Source organism: Chiloscyllium punctatum, chromosome 26 (genome assembly GCF_047496795.1).
Source record: "Chiloscyllium punctatum isolate Juve2018m chromosome 26, sChiPun1.3, whole genome shotgun sequence".
Taxonomy (NCBI): Eukaryota; Metazoa; Chordata; class Chondrichthyes; order Orectolobiformes; family Hemiscylliidae; genus Chiloscyllium; species Chiloscyllium punctatum.
In genome coordinates this window covers 33,282,865-33,300,353 of record NC_092764.1, presented here as the reverse complement: position 1 = coordinate 33,300,353, position 17,489 = coordinate 33,282,865, and the positions used below count along the sequence as shown (strand labels likewise).

General features: G+C 43.4%; 1 protein-coding gene across 1 annotated transcript in view; it reads right to left on the bottom strand.

The window, feature by feature from the left end:
* dpep1 (dipeptidase 1) overlaps positions 1–16,775 on the bottom strand; it is a 44,502-nt gene extending 27,727 nt beyond the window's left edge. Inside the window, exons 1-3 of the mRNA XM_072595680.1 lie at positions 16,704–16,775; positions 4,854–4,980; positions 767–899 (exon numbers count right to left, since the gene is read on the bottom strand). Coding sequence (XP_072451781.1) covers positions 767–899; positions 4,854–4,980; positions 16,704–16,729 — 286 coding nt within the window. The 5' untranslated portion in view covers positions 16,730–16,775. The remainder of the gene's footprint in view (positions 1–766; positions 900–4,853; positions 4,981–16,703) is intronic.
* Between the last annotated feature and the right edge of the window lie 714 nt (positions 16,776–17,489).

The window sequence follows — 17,489 nt, the reverse complement described above, 5'->3', positions numbered from 1 at the left end:
AAGATTAAAATAAAGAATGTAATATTAACAGAATATACTTGTAGCCTTAAATAAAAAAAAGATAGCATTACTCCACGAGACTGAATGGTGCCAAATATGTCGGCCGTTGTGGATAGACAGGGACTACAGATATGTTCCTGTGCAAATCTAAATTGGTTAATGCAGACCTCTCCTCCTGATCTGCCAAAATCTGCTGGGGTCAAAGATAGAAGGCTCTGACTTTGAGCAACAATGTTTTTATTACTTCTTATTGATGCAGAGTTCAACTCATGGCATCTTGATATTGGATGCCATCAATACAGGGAGAACAGACTATACAGTATTTTCCAAATCAGAACTTTAATGAACTAAACTCACTGAAACTGGATGTTCAAGAATTAAATTTATACTTTGGCCACTGTTGAAAAATGTCAAAATTGTTCTGTCATTTCCTTTCAGGGGTATAATACGCATTCAACATTGGAGCAAACATGCTGGACAGGCTGACTGGCTTTTTCTCATTTAATTATACTGCAAAAACACGCAGCTTTGAAATGCTTCCTCAGAATGAGCACAACACGAGTATGATCTGGTATGCTGAATGCTGAAAGTTGCTGCACTGAATAGCACAGTATGAATTTGTGCTGATAACGCATTCTAGACATGATTGTCCATCAGAGGATATGGTGAATGCAGTCTCAAGAACAGCTTGTAAATAAAATGTTGACACTATAACTGAAACTGTTGACAATAGATAATAGGAATATATTAGAAGCTGATTACTCACCTTTGGTTGAACCTACGCACTGGAAGGTTTCTGGATATTTGTGACACATTCTGTGAATGACATCAATCTGCTCCAGTGTTTGTCTCACGGCATCCTTGTACTGGGTGTCACATGGTGTATATGCTGACCAAAACTGGAAGATGATTCCAATTTAGAACTTTAACAAACTAGATTCACTGAAACAGGGTGTGCAAGAATTAAGTTTATATCTTGGGGGATACTTCAGGGGCACATTATACATCGTGCATTGGAACAAAACAGATTAGATGGACTGAATGGTCTATTCTCATTCCATAACAAAATATGCTTTATATTCGTGCTGAGAATTATGTTCGCTTGTTTCTGTGGTAAAGCTGCATGACTGATAACTGTTTGAAAGGTGGATGACCAGGATGGTTCCATTGGAGTCTGATGTGGAATCTATTTTAGTGATCCTCATCCAATTTTTAAAAAACCCTGCTCCGATGATTCTTTTCCTGTGAATCCAAAGCAACCTATAGCTGGGTCTGCAGATTCCTTACATGCTGGAAACCGTATTGTGACTATCCTGATGGACAGATACCTGCTGCTAATCATTGCAGTAAATTGGTAATGGACGAGAATTCAATTGCTCTAATGGTTGACATGAAAGGAAGTCCAGTTCATAAGGCGCCAGGCAAAACAAAGTTTGCTGTACTTCCATTTTCATTGCCCTTTAGTGCTTGTTGTGGGCCACTTCTTCATGTGTTTGCAGAAAAATATAAGAGATCTAAATTTGGTTGGCAACTGCATTTATATTCACTGGTGGTCTGCATCCAAATGATGGTGATTCTGCTTTTGGGTGAGGTTACACCACGATTTTTGTGTTCCGAGAGAGTCCATTGGTTATGAAATGAAAATGTTGTTTCAATGGTTCGTGAATTTTCTTGTGAGTATTAAAATTTAACATTCAACCCTTTAAATACACTATGTCTGGTAGATATGGAAGTGAGTCATACCATAATAATTCTTATAGAAAGTGTGTGGGACCTTGTTCTTTTACTTACCTTGGCAATTCTTAAGGCTATTAAGACTCAATGGCTAAAGGGCCTCTCATTCCTGATGAAAGGCTTTTGCCCGAAATGCTCATTCTCCTGCTCCTCGGATGCTGCCTGACCTGCTGTGCTTTTCCAGTGCTGCGCTCTCGACTCTTTTGTACTGTATGGTTCTAAACCTTTTCTGACACTGTTGCAGTGGATGAGGTAATAAAGACAGTACTGAGTGCCCTGTTCACTTCTTATTATAATAACTGCACCACTATTTTACAGAGCTTCCTTATCTTAAATAAAAGGTGCAGACATTCAAAGATTCAAATGTAATTTCTCAACAAGTAAACTCCAACTATTCACTCACGTGTTTTCTCACTTTGTAGAATGTTGCAACATTTTTCCAATAACTTTGATATGTTGGTTGAGGCAGGGACAAGACTAGCAATTTAACATTCGGAGTGTAGGATCTTCAGGTATGATGCGGAAGGTGCAAAAGTGGAGGTGGTGTCACATTATTTAATGCTTTAGTGATTTATTGCATTAGGGAATCAGTTATTACAGTAAGGAGAGATGATATCTTGGAAGGGTCATCAAATAAAGCTTTGTGGTTAGACGTTAGGAATAAAAAGGGGGCAGTCACACTTTTAAGAGTGTAGTGGAGGACTGGAAGATAGTTAAAGCTGTGTCTGAGGAAGAAGGGTGTTGGAGATAGATCAGGGAACTATAGATCAGTGAGTCATTGGTAGGGAAACTACTGAAAAAATTAGTGAAGGAGAAAATTAGCCTTTATTTGGAGATGCAAGGTTCGATCAGAGTTAGTCAGAGTGGCTTTGTCAGAAAGGGGTTATACCTGACAAATGTGATTGAATTTTTTGAGGAGTTGATCAAGTGTTTAGATGAGGGATAGGGTAGTTGATGTAGTTTGTAGGGATTTCAGCAAGTCTTTGACAAGATCTCACAAGGGAAACTGATAAAGGTGAAAGCTCATGGGATGAGTTAATATGTTAAATCCAAAATTAGCTAATTGATAGGTGACAGAGGGTGCTGGTAGCAGGCTGTTTGTATGATTCTAGCTTTGTGTGTGGTGGCATACCACAAAGATCAGTGCTTGGTCCCTTATTGCTTGTGATATTCAGAAGTGATATGGATGAGGTTGTGAGGGTGGTGATAAGTAAGTTTGTGGATGCACAAAGATAGATCAGGTGGGAAATGATGAGGAAAAAGTCTTAGGTAACAGAAGATTATAAACAGACTGGTCAGATATGCAGATCAGTGGCAGAATTTAACCCTGATAAATTTGAGGTGATGCACCTTGGAAAAAGAAAAAAGGCAAGGGATATTCAATGAATGGCAAGACATTAGGAAGCTCAAAGGAACTGAGCAGTCTTGGAGTGCTTATCCACAGATTCTTGAAGCTGCCAAGGCAGGTTAATATGGTAGTTAAGGTATTACCTGGAACGTTTACCTTTAATGGGTTTGGCATGGATTTTAAGGGCAGGGAAGTCATTTTGGAGCTGGATAGAACTTTGGTTAGGCCACAGCTGGAGTACTGTGTGCAGCTTTGGTCACCACACCATGGGAAAGATGTAATTGCAATGGGAGAAATGCAGAGGAGATTGACCAGGATGTTGCCTGGGATGGAGCATTTCCGGTATGAAGGGAGGCTGGGTAAGCTTGGGTTGTTTCTTTGGAGCAGAGAAAGTTGATGGTGGACCTGATAGAAATGTATACGATTATGGGGAGGGGGTGGGATATACTGTTGTGGTGCAGTGGTAGTAACCCTACCTTTGGACTGAGAGGCCTGAGTCAAGTCCCACCTGCTCCAGAGTTGTGCCATAATGTCTCTAAACAGGTTGATTACAAAATATCCAGGAGATTATGAAGGGAATGATGAATTGAAACTAGCTGTTTCCCCTACTCAAAGGATCAATAACAAGGAGAGATAATTTTAAAGTGAATGGAAGGAGGTTTGAGGAAGCATGTTTTCTCTCAGTGTGGTGGATGCCTGGATTGCATTGCTTGGGAGGGTAGCTGATTCCAGAAACCTCAATCTTTAAAAGGTGATTGACATGTTACAGCATTCAAGGCTTTGGGCCTAGTGTGGGAAAGTGAGACTAGTGCAGATAGTAGGGTATTTTTGGTGGTACAGACCCGATAGGCCGAAAGGCCTTCTGTACTGCGTGATTCTATGCTTTCATGTACAAGAAAATTCAAATGCCACTGCTACAAATTTTAATGGAACTCCTCAAAAACTCCAAAGAGAGATGCTGGTTTGTTGTTTATTCCCATTACAAATGTTTTGCTCATTCATAACGTTTTTTTTGTCCTCTCAACTTGGAGGATCACAAACTCTACCCACATTCAGTGCTTGTGTTTGCTTATGCCAATGGCAAAATTTCAATAGTAGTTAATCCTTACATCTTTATGTCTTGTGATATGTTTTTTCTAAGGTAAAGCAGGTATACAAATGCAGGTTGTTGTTTTTTCAGACTGGTAATTGGACTGGCACAAGGCAGGAGAATGTCCATCCTGAGCTAGTGGGACATGTTGAAAACATGTTGTTTGTGATAACCAATAATTGATTCATGATAGAAATATCCAATGTCCTGCTGTTAGAATGTTCAGACTGTAAATGGCTGTTTAAGGATAACATGAGGTGAACAAAAAGTGTTATGGGTGAACGCTTTGAGAATTCCTTGATTGGGGCAGCACGGTGGCTCATTGGTTAGCACTGCTGCCTCACAACACCAGGGTCCCAGGTTCCATTCCAGCCTTGGACAACTGCCTGTGTGGATTCTACACGTTCTCCCTGTGTCTGTGTGGGTTTCCTCTGGGTGCTCTGGTTTCCTCCCACAGTCCAAAGATGTGCAGGTCAGGTGAATTGGCCATGCTAAATTGCCCATAGCGTTAGGTGCAGTAGTCAGAGGGAGATGGGTCTGGGTGGTTTACTCTTCAGAGGGTCGTGTGGACTGGTTGGGCTGAAGGGCCTGTTTCCATATTGTAAGGAATCTAATCTGGCCTGTCTTTAGATGAGTGTTGCATATTAGTGTGAAAATCAATTAAGAAGCAAACCACAATACCTGTCCTCCTACAAGACCAGTTCTCAGCTTGGGAATGTTGGTTTGGGTTTCACTCAGATTGTACAGATCCACCTTGCTCAGTTGGTTATGGTAACGTAGGAGAAGCTGCCATGGGAGGTCGTTATGTCTGAGAATGAATAAAATTGATTTCTAAAGTTAAATGTCAAGATGGACTGTGACACATTAGTTTATATACATTTGCTTACAAATTCCAATAAATCAGCAAGAGCACAAAACCATTTAATTTCCATGTAAATTGAAAAATATTTTAATATCATTGAGCTGTTGAGCACCTCATTAGATTCCAAAAATTAAATACTGAGAATGAACCATGATTTTATTGTACAAATAGCTGTCCTTTTATATTAATTTCTACACATTGAAAAAAAGAAGGAAGTTTGCAACATGAGGAAGTGTGTGGGTTTAGTGTTTTAAACACAGGAAAATGTGCTTGCATCACGAGGCTGCCTCAAACCCATCTATAACAATATTCAGCGTGGGGGCAAGAGGCTGGCCATAGACAGCCCTCTCAGGTAATAAGATCTCCCTATTACTGTGTGCTCATCACTCACCTGGATTCACTTTTTACACACTTAAACATTCATGTCAGATCCACAGCTTTCCTGAAGCCTGCCATTGCAAGCAAGACATGAGCACAGTGATAATTTAGAATGCTGACTAGTTCATTCTAATTCTGCAATTAATACTGAGTACTCAAAGCTGCTTATTTTTTTGAACCCATTCGTGAGGTAGGGTTTGTTCACATTACTTTTGCTCAGAGCTAATATCTACACTTTAGAGCTTTCACATTATGAATGGGTGCTGCCTGAACTGTCTGCGAATGGGCGTGGGACAGGGAGCAACATGATCAGACTGCTGTTGACAGACCTGGAGCTGTACAACACAGAGGGAAGAACCATTACCAACAGCTGCTGATAAAATCTGAAGTTGGACATCAGAACGAAGAGGGAGCAGCAGGTGGAGTACAGCTTGTAGAAACCACCTCCCATGACATAGGAGATTGAGTTTCCTTGAGATATTGGAAAAGCTGTGTTTCAGGAGATTTGGCTTGTCATCTTAGCTGGTGGAAGACATCTGTAGCCTCCTGGAAGACCCCCAGCTCCTTGGCATTTGTGTCTTGCTTTACAAAAAGCTTTTAAAATAATCAACCTAACCGATTTATGTCTGGGCCCTTCCAAAGCTTCGCAAAAGATCTCTCGATCAGTCAGGACTTTATTCACTGGCATTTACAAGAATGAGAGGGAATCTCATAGAAACCTATGAAATGCTAACTAAAATTGAAATGAGAATGAATTTCTTTACCCACAAAGTGGTGAACCTGAGGAATTCTCTTCCACAGAAAGCAGCTAAATTCAAACCATTGAATGTTTTCAAACAGGATTTAGATATAGTTTGTAGGGCTAAAGGGATCACAGGGTACAGGGAGAAAACAAAAACATCTTACACAGTTGGATGATCAGCCATGAACATACTGAATAACATAGCAGATTTGATGGGCTGAATGACCTACTCCACCTATTTTCTATACTTCATTTGCCACCTCACCAATACATAAGCCAAGTGACTGACTAATAACTATATGAATTTAGCCTTTCTTAACAAGACTAATGAGACTGCGTGGGTTCTCAAGTTCGTATCTCTGTCTGACATCTCACACGTTGGCTGATATGTGGCAATTTATAGATCAACACAGGGTCAACACGGAGTGGTGATAAACAGTGGGATTTTCATTCTGTTTATGTGCAGCTGTGTTCCAGAATTCCAGGCAGCAGAGAATGTGGCATTTCATGTCCCTGACATTGCTGCACTTGGAAACATACACAAGGCCAACTGCTAGAAGCAGCCCCTGGACCCTCCCTTCTTTTTCACGCCCCAACCCAAGCCACCCTGAGACCTACCCTATTCCCTGGACCAGTCCTCAATACCCTCTTACCTGACAATCTCCTAGATGCTCATTCATTTACTCAGCACCCACCTGACATAAGCACCCCTCACCCATCTGGCACAAACACCCCTCACCCATCTGGCACAAACACCTCTCACCCACCTGACATAAGCACCCCTCACCCATCTGGCACAAACACCCCTCACCCATCTTGCACAAACAACTCTCACCCACCTGACATAAGCACCCCTCACCCATCTGGCACAAACACCCCTCACCCATCTGGCACAAACACCTCTCACCCACCTGACATAAGCACCCCTCACCCATCTGGCACAAACACCCCCCACCCACCAGGCACACAGCACCCCTTACCCACCTAGTACAAACACCTCTTACCCACCTGGCACACAACACCCCTAACTCACCAGGCACACAGCCATCCTCACCCATCTGGCACACAACCACCTTTACCCACCTGACACACAACCACCCTCACCTATCTGGCATAAACACTCCTCACCCACCTGGCACAAACACCCCTCACCCACTTGAAGTCAAAGAAGACCTTTTGTATTTGGAGTTGGTACACAAAACAGCCCTTACCTACCTGGCATAAACACCCCTTACCCACCTGGAACATAACCGCCCTCACCCACCAGGCACAAACACTCCTTACCCACCTGGTACAAACAGCCCTTACCCACCTAGTACCTTCAGTTGCACACACCTATTTACCCTTTCACAAGAGCTGTCAAAATGACTGGCTGTGCGGCTGGACATTTAAATCTGAAAGCAAAGCCCGCTGAGTACAGCTGAGGAGGTGGCGTTTCCAGGTTAATTTGCTTGACTGCTGGTTTTGTGGATTCCCAAGACAGATTTATAACAGAAGGTCCCTGTCCAGGAATCTCTAGCACAGAAAGCATCTCAAGTAAACAGGTTTTTTAAAAGTTGATCAGAGTCAGAAAGACTGGATTAGTGGTGCTGGAAGAGCACAGCAGTTCAGGCAGCATCCAAGGAGCAGCGAAATCGACGTTTCGGGCAAAAGCCCTTCATCAGGAATAAAGGCAGTGAGTCTGAAGCGTGGAGAGATAAGCTAAGGCTAATCAATGATTAGCAGAACATTTTCCACTATGTATGGTAAATAAATATGTTGCAATTTTAGATTGAGGGAATGACAGAATTTCATGAGGATGTAGAGGTTCCTTGTATTGATGTGTTAGGTGACTCTCACATTCCTCACATCTTACTGTATTTGTGATGTACTTGTTGAATGCTGACCAATATACAACATTCTCATCCAGGTGCCTTGTTTGCTCTACGCCATGTGCCCCTCATGTAACTGTGATAACATATCTTAGGGAAGAGCTGTTAGTTCAAGCACCTGATTCTCTTTAAAAGATATGCCTCTTGAGGTACCTAGTTCATAGCTACTGTATATGGTCAAAACCAGTATCTGGCCCATCTCATGCAATGTCAGACCATCCCACTATGATAAGCTAACTGTCTAGTTGTAAGTTTGGTGAAACGTCTTGCATTCTTAGTCAGATTTGGGAATCTGCTCAGTGTGTCCAAAGTAGTTATCTTGGTCAAATATCAGGCTTGTAGAATATATTGAAGTTGTTTCTCTGTACCTTTACCAGAAACCATTTTAATCTATGTGGTGCATTTGTCAGTGGTTTACACTTTATCACTTCCAATGGTTCATGATTGGTTTCCAAATGGAACTGTTTGCCAAACAGATGCATATGGATGCATGCAATTACAAATACCAAAGCAAATGTGTCATACTCTATATTAGAACAATTGGAGTGTGGACCTTTGGGTCTGAAACCAATTGGCTTGCCACCTTGTATGATACACATTCCTGACCTTTTCTGTGATGCATCAACTTCAAGAATCTTGTTCATTCAGTCATAGTAACGTGTGTGTAGTATGCAAGTCTGTGCTGACAAAGCTTGTTTGAGTGAATCAAATACATATTGATGGTCCTTCTGCCCATACATATGAGATGCCTTTCCTTAAGAGGTCTCCTAACAATGACACTTTATTAAAAACAATTGGTGTGTAAAGTGCTGGGAAGTCAAAAATGCAAGGTATCTCCTCAGGTCATCTTTGTCTTGGAGCACTAGGCATGTGTTGCACTCTTCAGTTTTGTCAGGATGGATCTTGTAATTTGGACAAAAGAACAAAGGAGGTTGTTCTGACCGCTAACCACCCATCACTTGCTGCTGTTGAAGCTGAGTCCTTCATGATGAGCTGCTGCATTACTGAGTATAGGTTTTAGTTGTGTTCTTTTTGAGTTGTGCCCATCATGGCAACATCATCAGCAAGAGCTGAAAATGTGTTGCTGGAAAAGCACAGCAGGTCAGGCAGCATCCAAGGAGCAGGAGAATCGGCATTTCCTGAAGAAGGGCTCATGCCCGAACATTATCAGCAAAACAGATACATCCAGACATACCTTCTGTAATTCTATCACAGACTGCTAGAGCAAATCCTGGCTAATGGATAGACAGAAAAATGGGGGCTGGAAGCAATATCTTCCAATAGTATTCCAAAATAGTGATTTATTGAGATTCCTTTGTCAAGTGAGCTGACTAATTTGGGACTCAATTCCTCTAATGTTGGAATTTTGTGCAGACATATCATTAAAGAAAGATTTAGATGTTTTGGGTCCAAATGATTTTGCCATTTTTCTGCAGCACATATGTAATCAAACTGCACCAGTCTGTGTGCTGATGGACACGATGAATAATACTCAGTATCATTCAGCTAACTCTTAAGCTTAATTTTGTATGTGAACACTGCACTTTCCAGTTGATGGAATTGCACTTCTCTGAAGTGCAAAGAAATCGACTTTGAGGTTTCCTGTGATTTTGAATCTGTCTGTATATATTTGTTGTAAGTTCTGGATTGACTCATGTGATTACTCTTGGCCTGTGCTGTTGTGTTTGGTACATTTGTGATCTTATGACTTTGTACATAATGGTAATCTTGTAATTGCTGGTCTGTTCATGCTCACCAGGAAAAATAAATTTCATGCAGAATTACCATAGCTACATTTCATTTTCAATTTTCTAATGCCAATATATGTATCCAATTTTTGCAATTCTATATTGTATTAGTGTCAATTATCCAAATACATGTCCTTCAGCATTCTGACTGGTACAATTATATTCACTCACGGATGTGGGTGGCTCTGGCTAGGTCAGCATTTATTGCTCAAACATAATTGCCAAGAGGGCAGATAAGAGTCAACCATGTTGCTGTGGGTCTGGAGTCATGTGTAGGCCAGACTAGGTAAGAATAGCACATTTTCTTCCCTAAAGGACATAAGTAAACCAGGTAGGTTTTTCTGACAATCAACAATGTTTTTGTGGTCATCAATAGACCTTTAATTCCAGTTTTTTTTATTGACTTCAACTTCCATCACCTTGTATGGTGGCATTTGAACCCAGGTCCCCAAAACTGCTGAGTTTCTGGATTAATAATCTAGTAATAATATCACTAGGTCCTTGCCTCCCCAAATATAGAATACAGTGGGCCTCAATTTACAATCCAACTTACAAACACTCATACTTTTTGAATGCGATCCCATGAAGGCTTGATGGATGAACATTTCCTTATGAACAGCTGCTTTACATCACCCTGCATTGTCTTCTGACTTGTGTACAAATCAACTTGTGAACAAACTCCAGAGTAGGATCCATTCACAATCCAGAGACTGCTTGGATTTTTTTATTCACAACTGGGATGTGGGTGTCACTTTCTGGCCAGCACTTTTGTTAACTTGTTGACTTTGAGAAGGTGGTATGAACTGCCCTCCTGAAACACTGTGGTCCATATGCTGTAGGTAGACTCACAGAGCTATTCCAGAATGTTGACCCAGCTGGCTGGCACATGTTGACTTTGGTTTTTCGTGTCTTTGCCAGCTTTCTTCAGTCATATGATATTAATAACTGCACAGGCTTCTAACTGTTTCATTTTGTCCACACGCTGTGTCACGTTCGCAATGAACCTATATAGCTCACAGTATACACTCTGAACCTTTCCCCTGGTCTCTCTTATTGGGAAACTCATATTCTTGCTTGCACCAATGCAGGTCTCGGACACACTTCCTGTTACTGCTACTAGCATGCTATACATGCTTCTTGTTTGTTACCTCCTATCATAGCCTCTGGTTGCATCTCTGGAATTAGATTTCTTGTGCTGGTGATTCCTCCCAGTGTCCTAACATACTGTGACTTGCAGTGATCTTTGAACACAGGACAGCTTCAGATGGGCGCAGGAGCTCACACGCTACACAATTTGCTTGCTTTCAGAGTCCTGACTACAGAGCACAAGTACAGGTAAAGTATCCAATGCTTGCAGATGTTGATATCTGGCTATTATGTCTTCAACTTTTTTCTGTTTTCCTTAGCAGTGTACAAATGTTGTGATCTCTCTTTTTTTTTCTCCAAGAGGTCATTTTGAAAAACTTTGATAGGGTTGAACCTAAGACTGTTCCCATTACGACTCAGGTGGCTCAGCCACTGAGAACTCAGTCTTTGCTCTTCTCACAGCACTTACTGATAAAACTAGTCAATTGATTCTGGTGGCTGTTGGCTGGAAAGCAGTTTAAACCAAATGTGCCAATTTAGAAAGAGAACTTTGGGCAGTGGTGTACAGATGTGAGAAAAGTCAATGGGAGAATGTCATGGTGGACAGCAACCATTATGACTGGGATTGTTCGAAAACAAAAATTGGTGGAAAGCATCAGCAAGATTATACAGGTTACTTCTGTGACATTCAAAGCTATGATCTGACTCTGAAACGCAAGCCATATCTCTATCTGTCAACACGAGAAAACCAGGAAATAAAAGATCGAACTGTGAAGATCCATCACTTAGCAAGGTAATGAGACCAGCAAGGGCATAGAGTTATTGGTGTACTCTCGGCTTGAGATCCACAGATGGCCTGATTAAGTGCAACTAACACAACCAGTAATACTACAATATTGCTCAATCAGAGGTGGCACCTTGCTTGAAGATGATATTGTGTTGGTCTAATCCAGAATCATTGTACCTAAAACAATGTAGGAAGAACTTCTTCAGTAGATACATGAAGTCTGCATGGGAATGGAAAAGCACATCAACTCTGTACTGGACATGCATCACATCAGAGAAATATTCTCTCTGTGCAGTGTTGTTGAATGTGTAGAAATACACAGCAGAAAGAATCACCTAGTCCATGATTAATGTTAGTGCTGACCAATTCTCAAAATAATCAAGAATGGTTTTGAATGGCAGTATTGAGTATTATTCAAAGTTCCCATGCATTAAAAATTTGAAAGTTAACAGCTTCTACAATCTGCAGTATAAGTTCTGATTGCTGAGGGAGGATTCCTGAAAATGTATGTAACAGTAGAACCAAATTAATCTCTAGAGAGTTTAAGAACTTTCTGAATGTATGAGTTTACCATTACAACCACATTCCCACATTACCCGAGTGGCTACATCGTCATAGAAGTACATGATATGGTGGCTCAGTGGTTAGCACTGCTGCCTCACAGCACTAGGGACCTGGGTTTGAATCCAGCCTCGGGTGACTGTGTGAGTGGAATTTGCACATTCTCCCTGTGTCTGCATGGGTTTCCTCCCACAATCCAAAGATGCACCGGTTAGGTGGATCAGGTTCGGTGGGTTAGTCATGGGAAATGCAGGGACAGGTAGGGGTGTGTGTCTGGGTGGGATGTTCTTTGGAGAGTTAGTGTGGACTTGTTGGGGTGAATGGCTTGTACCTGCACTGTAGGGATTCTGTAACTGTCTATTCAACAAAAATAGAGGGTCCTCATATAGTTCCAAGTGGCAAAGGAAAACCTGGCCATTGTCTTATTGTTGCTCTGAGCTACTCTCAGGGCTGGCAATGAAATTACCTGCAGAGCTACTTAATGGCAGAAAGTACCAAGACATCTCAGGTAATCAGGATACAAATGACCAAGAGGATGTAAGACATCAACTCATCAATGAACAGGTAGAAAAAAGTCAACACTTTCATCAAAATGTCAAGCAAGGAGTTGTTAAATGTCAAACCAAGAATGCTGGACATGCAAGCAAGGAGGAACATTGAGGTGGCGGAAGAGAGAGAGAAGCCTGTGTGAGCAGGAAGGGACACTGAGGTGGAAGGGGAGAGAGAGAGGTCTATGTGAGCAGGGAGGGACACTGAGGTGGAAGGGGAGACAGAGAGAGCTCTGTGTGAGCAGAGAGGAACACTGAGGTGGAAGGGGAGACAGAGAGGTCTATGTGAGCAGGGAGGGACACTGAGGTGGCAGGGGAGAGAGAGGTCTATGTGAGCAGGGAGGGACACTGAGGTGGAAGGGGAGAGAGAAGCCTGTGTGAGCAGAGAGGAACACTGAGGTGGAAGGGGAGACAGAGAGGTCTATGTGAGCAGGGAGGGACACTGAGGTGGCAGGGGAGAGAGAGGTCTATGTGAGCAGGGAGGGACACTGAGGTGGCAGGGGAGAGAGAGGTCTGTGTGAGCAGGGAGGGACACTGAGGTGGAAGGGGAGAGAGAAGCCTGTGTGAGCAGGGAGGAACACTGAGGTGGAAGGGGAGAGAGAGGTCCTTGTGAGCAGGGAGGGACACTGAGGTGGCAGGGGAGAGAGAGGTCTGTGTGAGCAGGGAGGGAAACTGAGGTGGAAGGGGAGAGAGAGAGAGGTCTGTGTGAGCAGGGATGGACACTGAGTTGGAAGTGGAGAGAGAGAGAGGTCTGTGTGAGCAGGGAGGGAAACTGAGGTGGAAGGGGAGAGAGAGAGAGGTCTGTGTGAGCAGGGAGGGAAACTGAGGTGGAAGGGGAGAGAGAGAGAGGTCTGTGTGAGCAGGGAGGGACACTGAGGTGGAAGGGGAGAGAGAAGCCTGTGTGAGCAGGGAGGAACACTGAGGTGGAAGGGGAGAGAGAGAGAGGTCTGTGTGAGCAGGGAGGAACACTGAGGTGGAAGGGGAGAGAGAGAGAGGTCTGTGTGAGCAGGGATGGACACTGAGGTGGAAGTGGAGAGAGAGCGAGAGGTCTGTGTGAGCAGGGAGGAACACTGAGGTGGCAGGAGAGAGAGTGAGAGAATGAGAGAGATCTGTGTGAGCAGGAGAAACATGAGGGTGACAGGACAGAGAAACCTCTATGTCCCCGTGACCTTTAATCTCCCTCACCCTCTAACCACCGCCTGTCTTTCACTTTTGTTCCACTTGCCTCCAGCCGTTCACCGACCGCAGCAGTCTCATCACTTTTCCACCTCTGTTCAGCTCAGAAGAGTCATGTTGGACTTGAAACACTATTCCTCTCTCTGCACAGATATTGCTAGGCTTGCTGCATTTCTCCTACAGTTTCTGTTTTGGTTTTATATCTCCAGCAGCAGAATCTTGTGTGTTTATTTTTGATTTTGAAGAGTCTGGAGCAGCTGCATTAAGGAGAGATGTGTCAGCATCCTCAGCAGAAAACAGGCAGGGTATTGGAGCAGACTTGTGGCACCAAAATCCATACTTTTGAAAGCCTATAACATGCAACTCCCAATAACACTTCTGTGATAATATCTCCCAAAACAGAATCCACATCGCCCTAGCTGCAGTTGCAGATCCTTCTAATTGTTGCTGGAAGTGACTTGCACCACTTTCTACTGTCTTTGTTTGGTGAGTGCCAGCAGGAGCAAGTGATAGTCAGAGAGACTGAGACAAAAATACTAATGGGGTTTTATCTACATTCCATGACCCTAAATGTCTAATACAGCCTCCTATCTGTTTCTGGGAACATCTCTGCCAACTGGATTGAAGTAATCTCAAAAATCAAGCTGGACAGCAAGGCAAAAACAAATCAGTGACACCTCTTGATTTTGATCATGTCAATCTTATGCTTCTTAACATCTGGAAGAGACAGGAAAATGAATTGGAAATTCTCTACCTGGAGCAAAAATAATCCCAATAGACAAAGGCATTCGTGTTATCTGAATTATAAATGATTTTCCATGGGCATGGCGGTCTCTCAGTCCAGCATGGCAGCCTCCCGGCCCAGCGAGCCGGGCTTTCGACCTGGCCCAGCAAACTGTCAGCTGGTGTGGTGGTCTCTTGGCCCAGCATGGCAAACTCTCAGCCCGGTGTGGCAGTCTCTCAGATGGCATGGTGGGCTTCCAACGGTACATGGCGGACTCTCGGCCTGGTGTAGCAATATCTCAGTGTGGACTCTCAGCTTGTTATGGTGGTCTTTCGGTGGTACATGACAATCTGTCAGCTTGGTGGGGCAGTCTCTCAGCCCAGCATGATGGTCTCTCGTTCCAAGCGTGGCAGTCTTTCAGCCCAGTGTGGTTGTGTTGTGGCCCAGTGTGGCAGTCTCTCGGCAGTACTTGCCAATCTCTCAGCTCAGTGTAGCAGTTTCTTGGCAGTGTCTTGGAAGTATATGGCAGACTCTTAGCCTGGTGTGGCGGTCTCTTGGCCCATTAGTGGTCTCGGCCCAGTGTGGCAGTCTCTCAGCAGTATATGGAAGACTCTCGGCCTGATGTGGTGATCCCCAGGCCCAGTGAAGTGGTCCCTCACCCTGGTGTGGCAGTCTCATGGCCAAGTGAAATGCTCTCTCACCCTGATGTGGTGGTGTCTTGGTACAGTGTGGCAGTCTGTCGGTCCAGTCTAACGGTCTCTCGGCAGTACATTATGGTCTCGGCCTGGTGTGGTCATCTCTCAGACGGGTGTAGTGGTCTCTCGACAGTACATGGCAGACACTTGGCCTGGTGTGGCGGTCTCTAGGCCCAGTGTAGTTGTCTCTCAGCCCGGTGTGGTGGTCTCTCAGCCCGCTGTGGTCTCTCAGCACGTGCAGCGGTCTCTCGGCAGTACATGGCAGTCTCTCGGCCCAGTGTGGTAGTCTCTCAGCCTGGTGTGGTGGTCGCTAGGCCTAGTGTGGCAGTCTCTCGGCAGTACATGGCAGATTCTTGGCCCGGTGTGGCACTCTCACAGCCCAGTGTGGCGGTCTCTCGGCCCCGTGTGGTAGTCTCTTGGCCTGGTGTTTTGGCCTTTCAGCACGCTGTGGCAGTCTGTCCAGTGTAGCAGTCTCTTGGTAGTACATTGCAGTCACATCCCGGTGTGGCAGTCTCTAGGCCCAGTGTAGAGGTGTCTCAGCCCGGTGTGGCAGTCTCTTAACCCAGTGTGGTGATCTCTTGGCCTGGTGTTTTGGCCTTTTGGCACGGTATGGCAGTCTGTCGGTCCAGTGTAGCGGTCTCTCGGCAGTACATTGTAGTCTCAGCCCGGTGAGGCGATCTCTCGGCCTGGTGTGGACTTCCAATCTCGGGGTGATTCTTCAAAATGTGGTCCCACCGTGGCTAAGCACTTAAAGAAACACTGATGTTTGAACTTTCAGCTTTATTTCTTTATTTTCTGCTTTAGGCTAAGGTCTGCAATGCGTAATTTTCAACTTATTTTGCATGTTTTACTCTAAAGTTACTGCAATATTCAACTTCTAACTTTGTTCCTTCTTTCTATCTTGTTCTTAATATTCTGTAACAACAGTGTGGCAACATTATATACTTTTTATTGTACACCTGTACTTTTATATTTGAGTACATGTGACAATCAAACCAAGCTTAGCCCTGAAAAATTCAGCCAGTGAGGTCTGCATTTCCACCATACAGATCACAGCTTCTCCAAGCACTGAGGAGAGTGGACATAAAACCTCCCCCAACAAAGCACTGACCATTGAAGATAGGTGAGGACACTCAAAGGTGTAACTAATTGGTACTGGAATTTTTCCTCATCCATTTCAAGCATATATATCAAGAAAGAAAGACAGCGCTATGTCAGATGACCAAAACATTTCTTGAAAGCTACAGCCAACCAAATGCATCTCATTATCTTCATATATGACAGCTTGATGACTTTTGAAGAAGTTTACATTTGAAACTTTTAAAATTTCATGTTAAATGTCACTGCACTCACCCATCTATTAGAGGAGTTTCTTTCATTAATGTCTCTGCCCGTTGTCTATATTGATCTGCAGAACAGAATGTATCAACACACAAAAGGAAAAGAAAAACCCACATTTTCTTTACTGCTGATACCTGTGGCTCAGATATGATTTTAGTTGAACTTCCTGTTTTCTTTCTTACATTTTATAGCTGTAAGATAAGATGAACCTTTAACCTCCCAGCTTTTAAATTCATTATCTTTTGACATAGTCACTATAAATTCTGTTCAAAGGTAATCATGGCAATTTATGCCATCTGGAAGTGGAAATACAAGGAATGATCTAGATCAGATTATTACTCCTGTGACATTTGTAACCACAAATATGAAAAACTTGCATTTCAGAGCATTAAGCTGCTGAGGCGTTGTTATTGCACTAAAGGTTCTAGATCTGACAGTCAATTTGAGAATTGACGCGAACAAACCACATAGACCTAAATTGCAAAAAGGTGCATATTTTTTATTGGTGATCAGCACCAGAATTTACACACTACAGTGGCATTCTGCTTAAATTCGAGACACATGAAGCAAGAGCTACCACAAGCCCTCAGCATCAGCTGTAGCTTTACTGAGCCTCTGCGTGTCAGGGTTTCGAGTGTTTTGGTTACAGGATCAGATCTCTGCAGATAAATGAAAGAGAGAATTTGTGAGAAAGTGCATGTGCATGTGTGTGAGAGGGAGAGACTGGGTGAAATGTTCATTTCTCAGCTAATTATGGAAGTAAGCACAAAAGGTGGAAGGGACTTCTGCTTGGGGGAG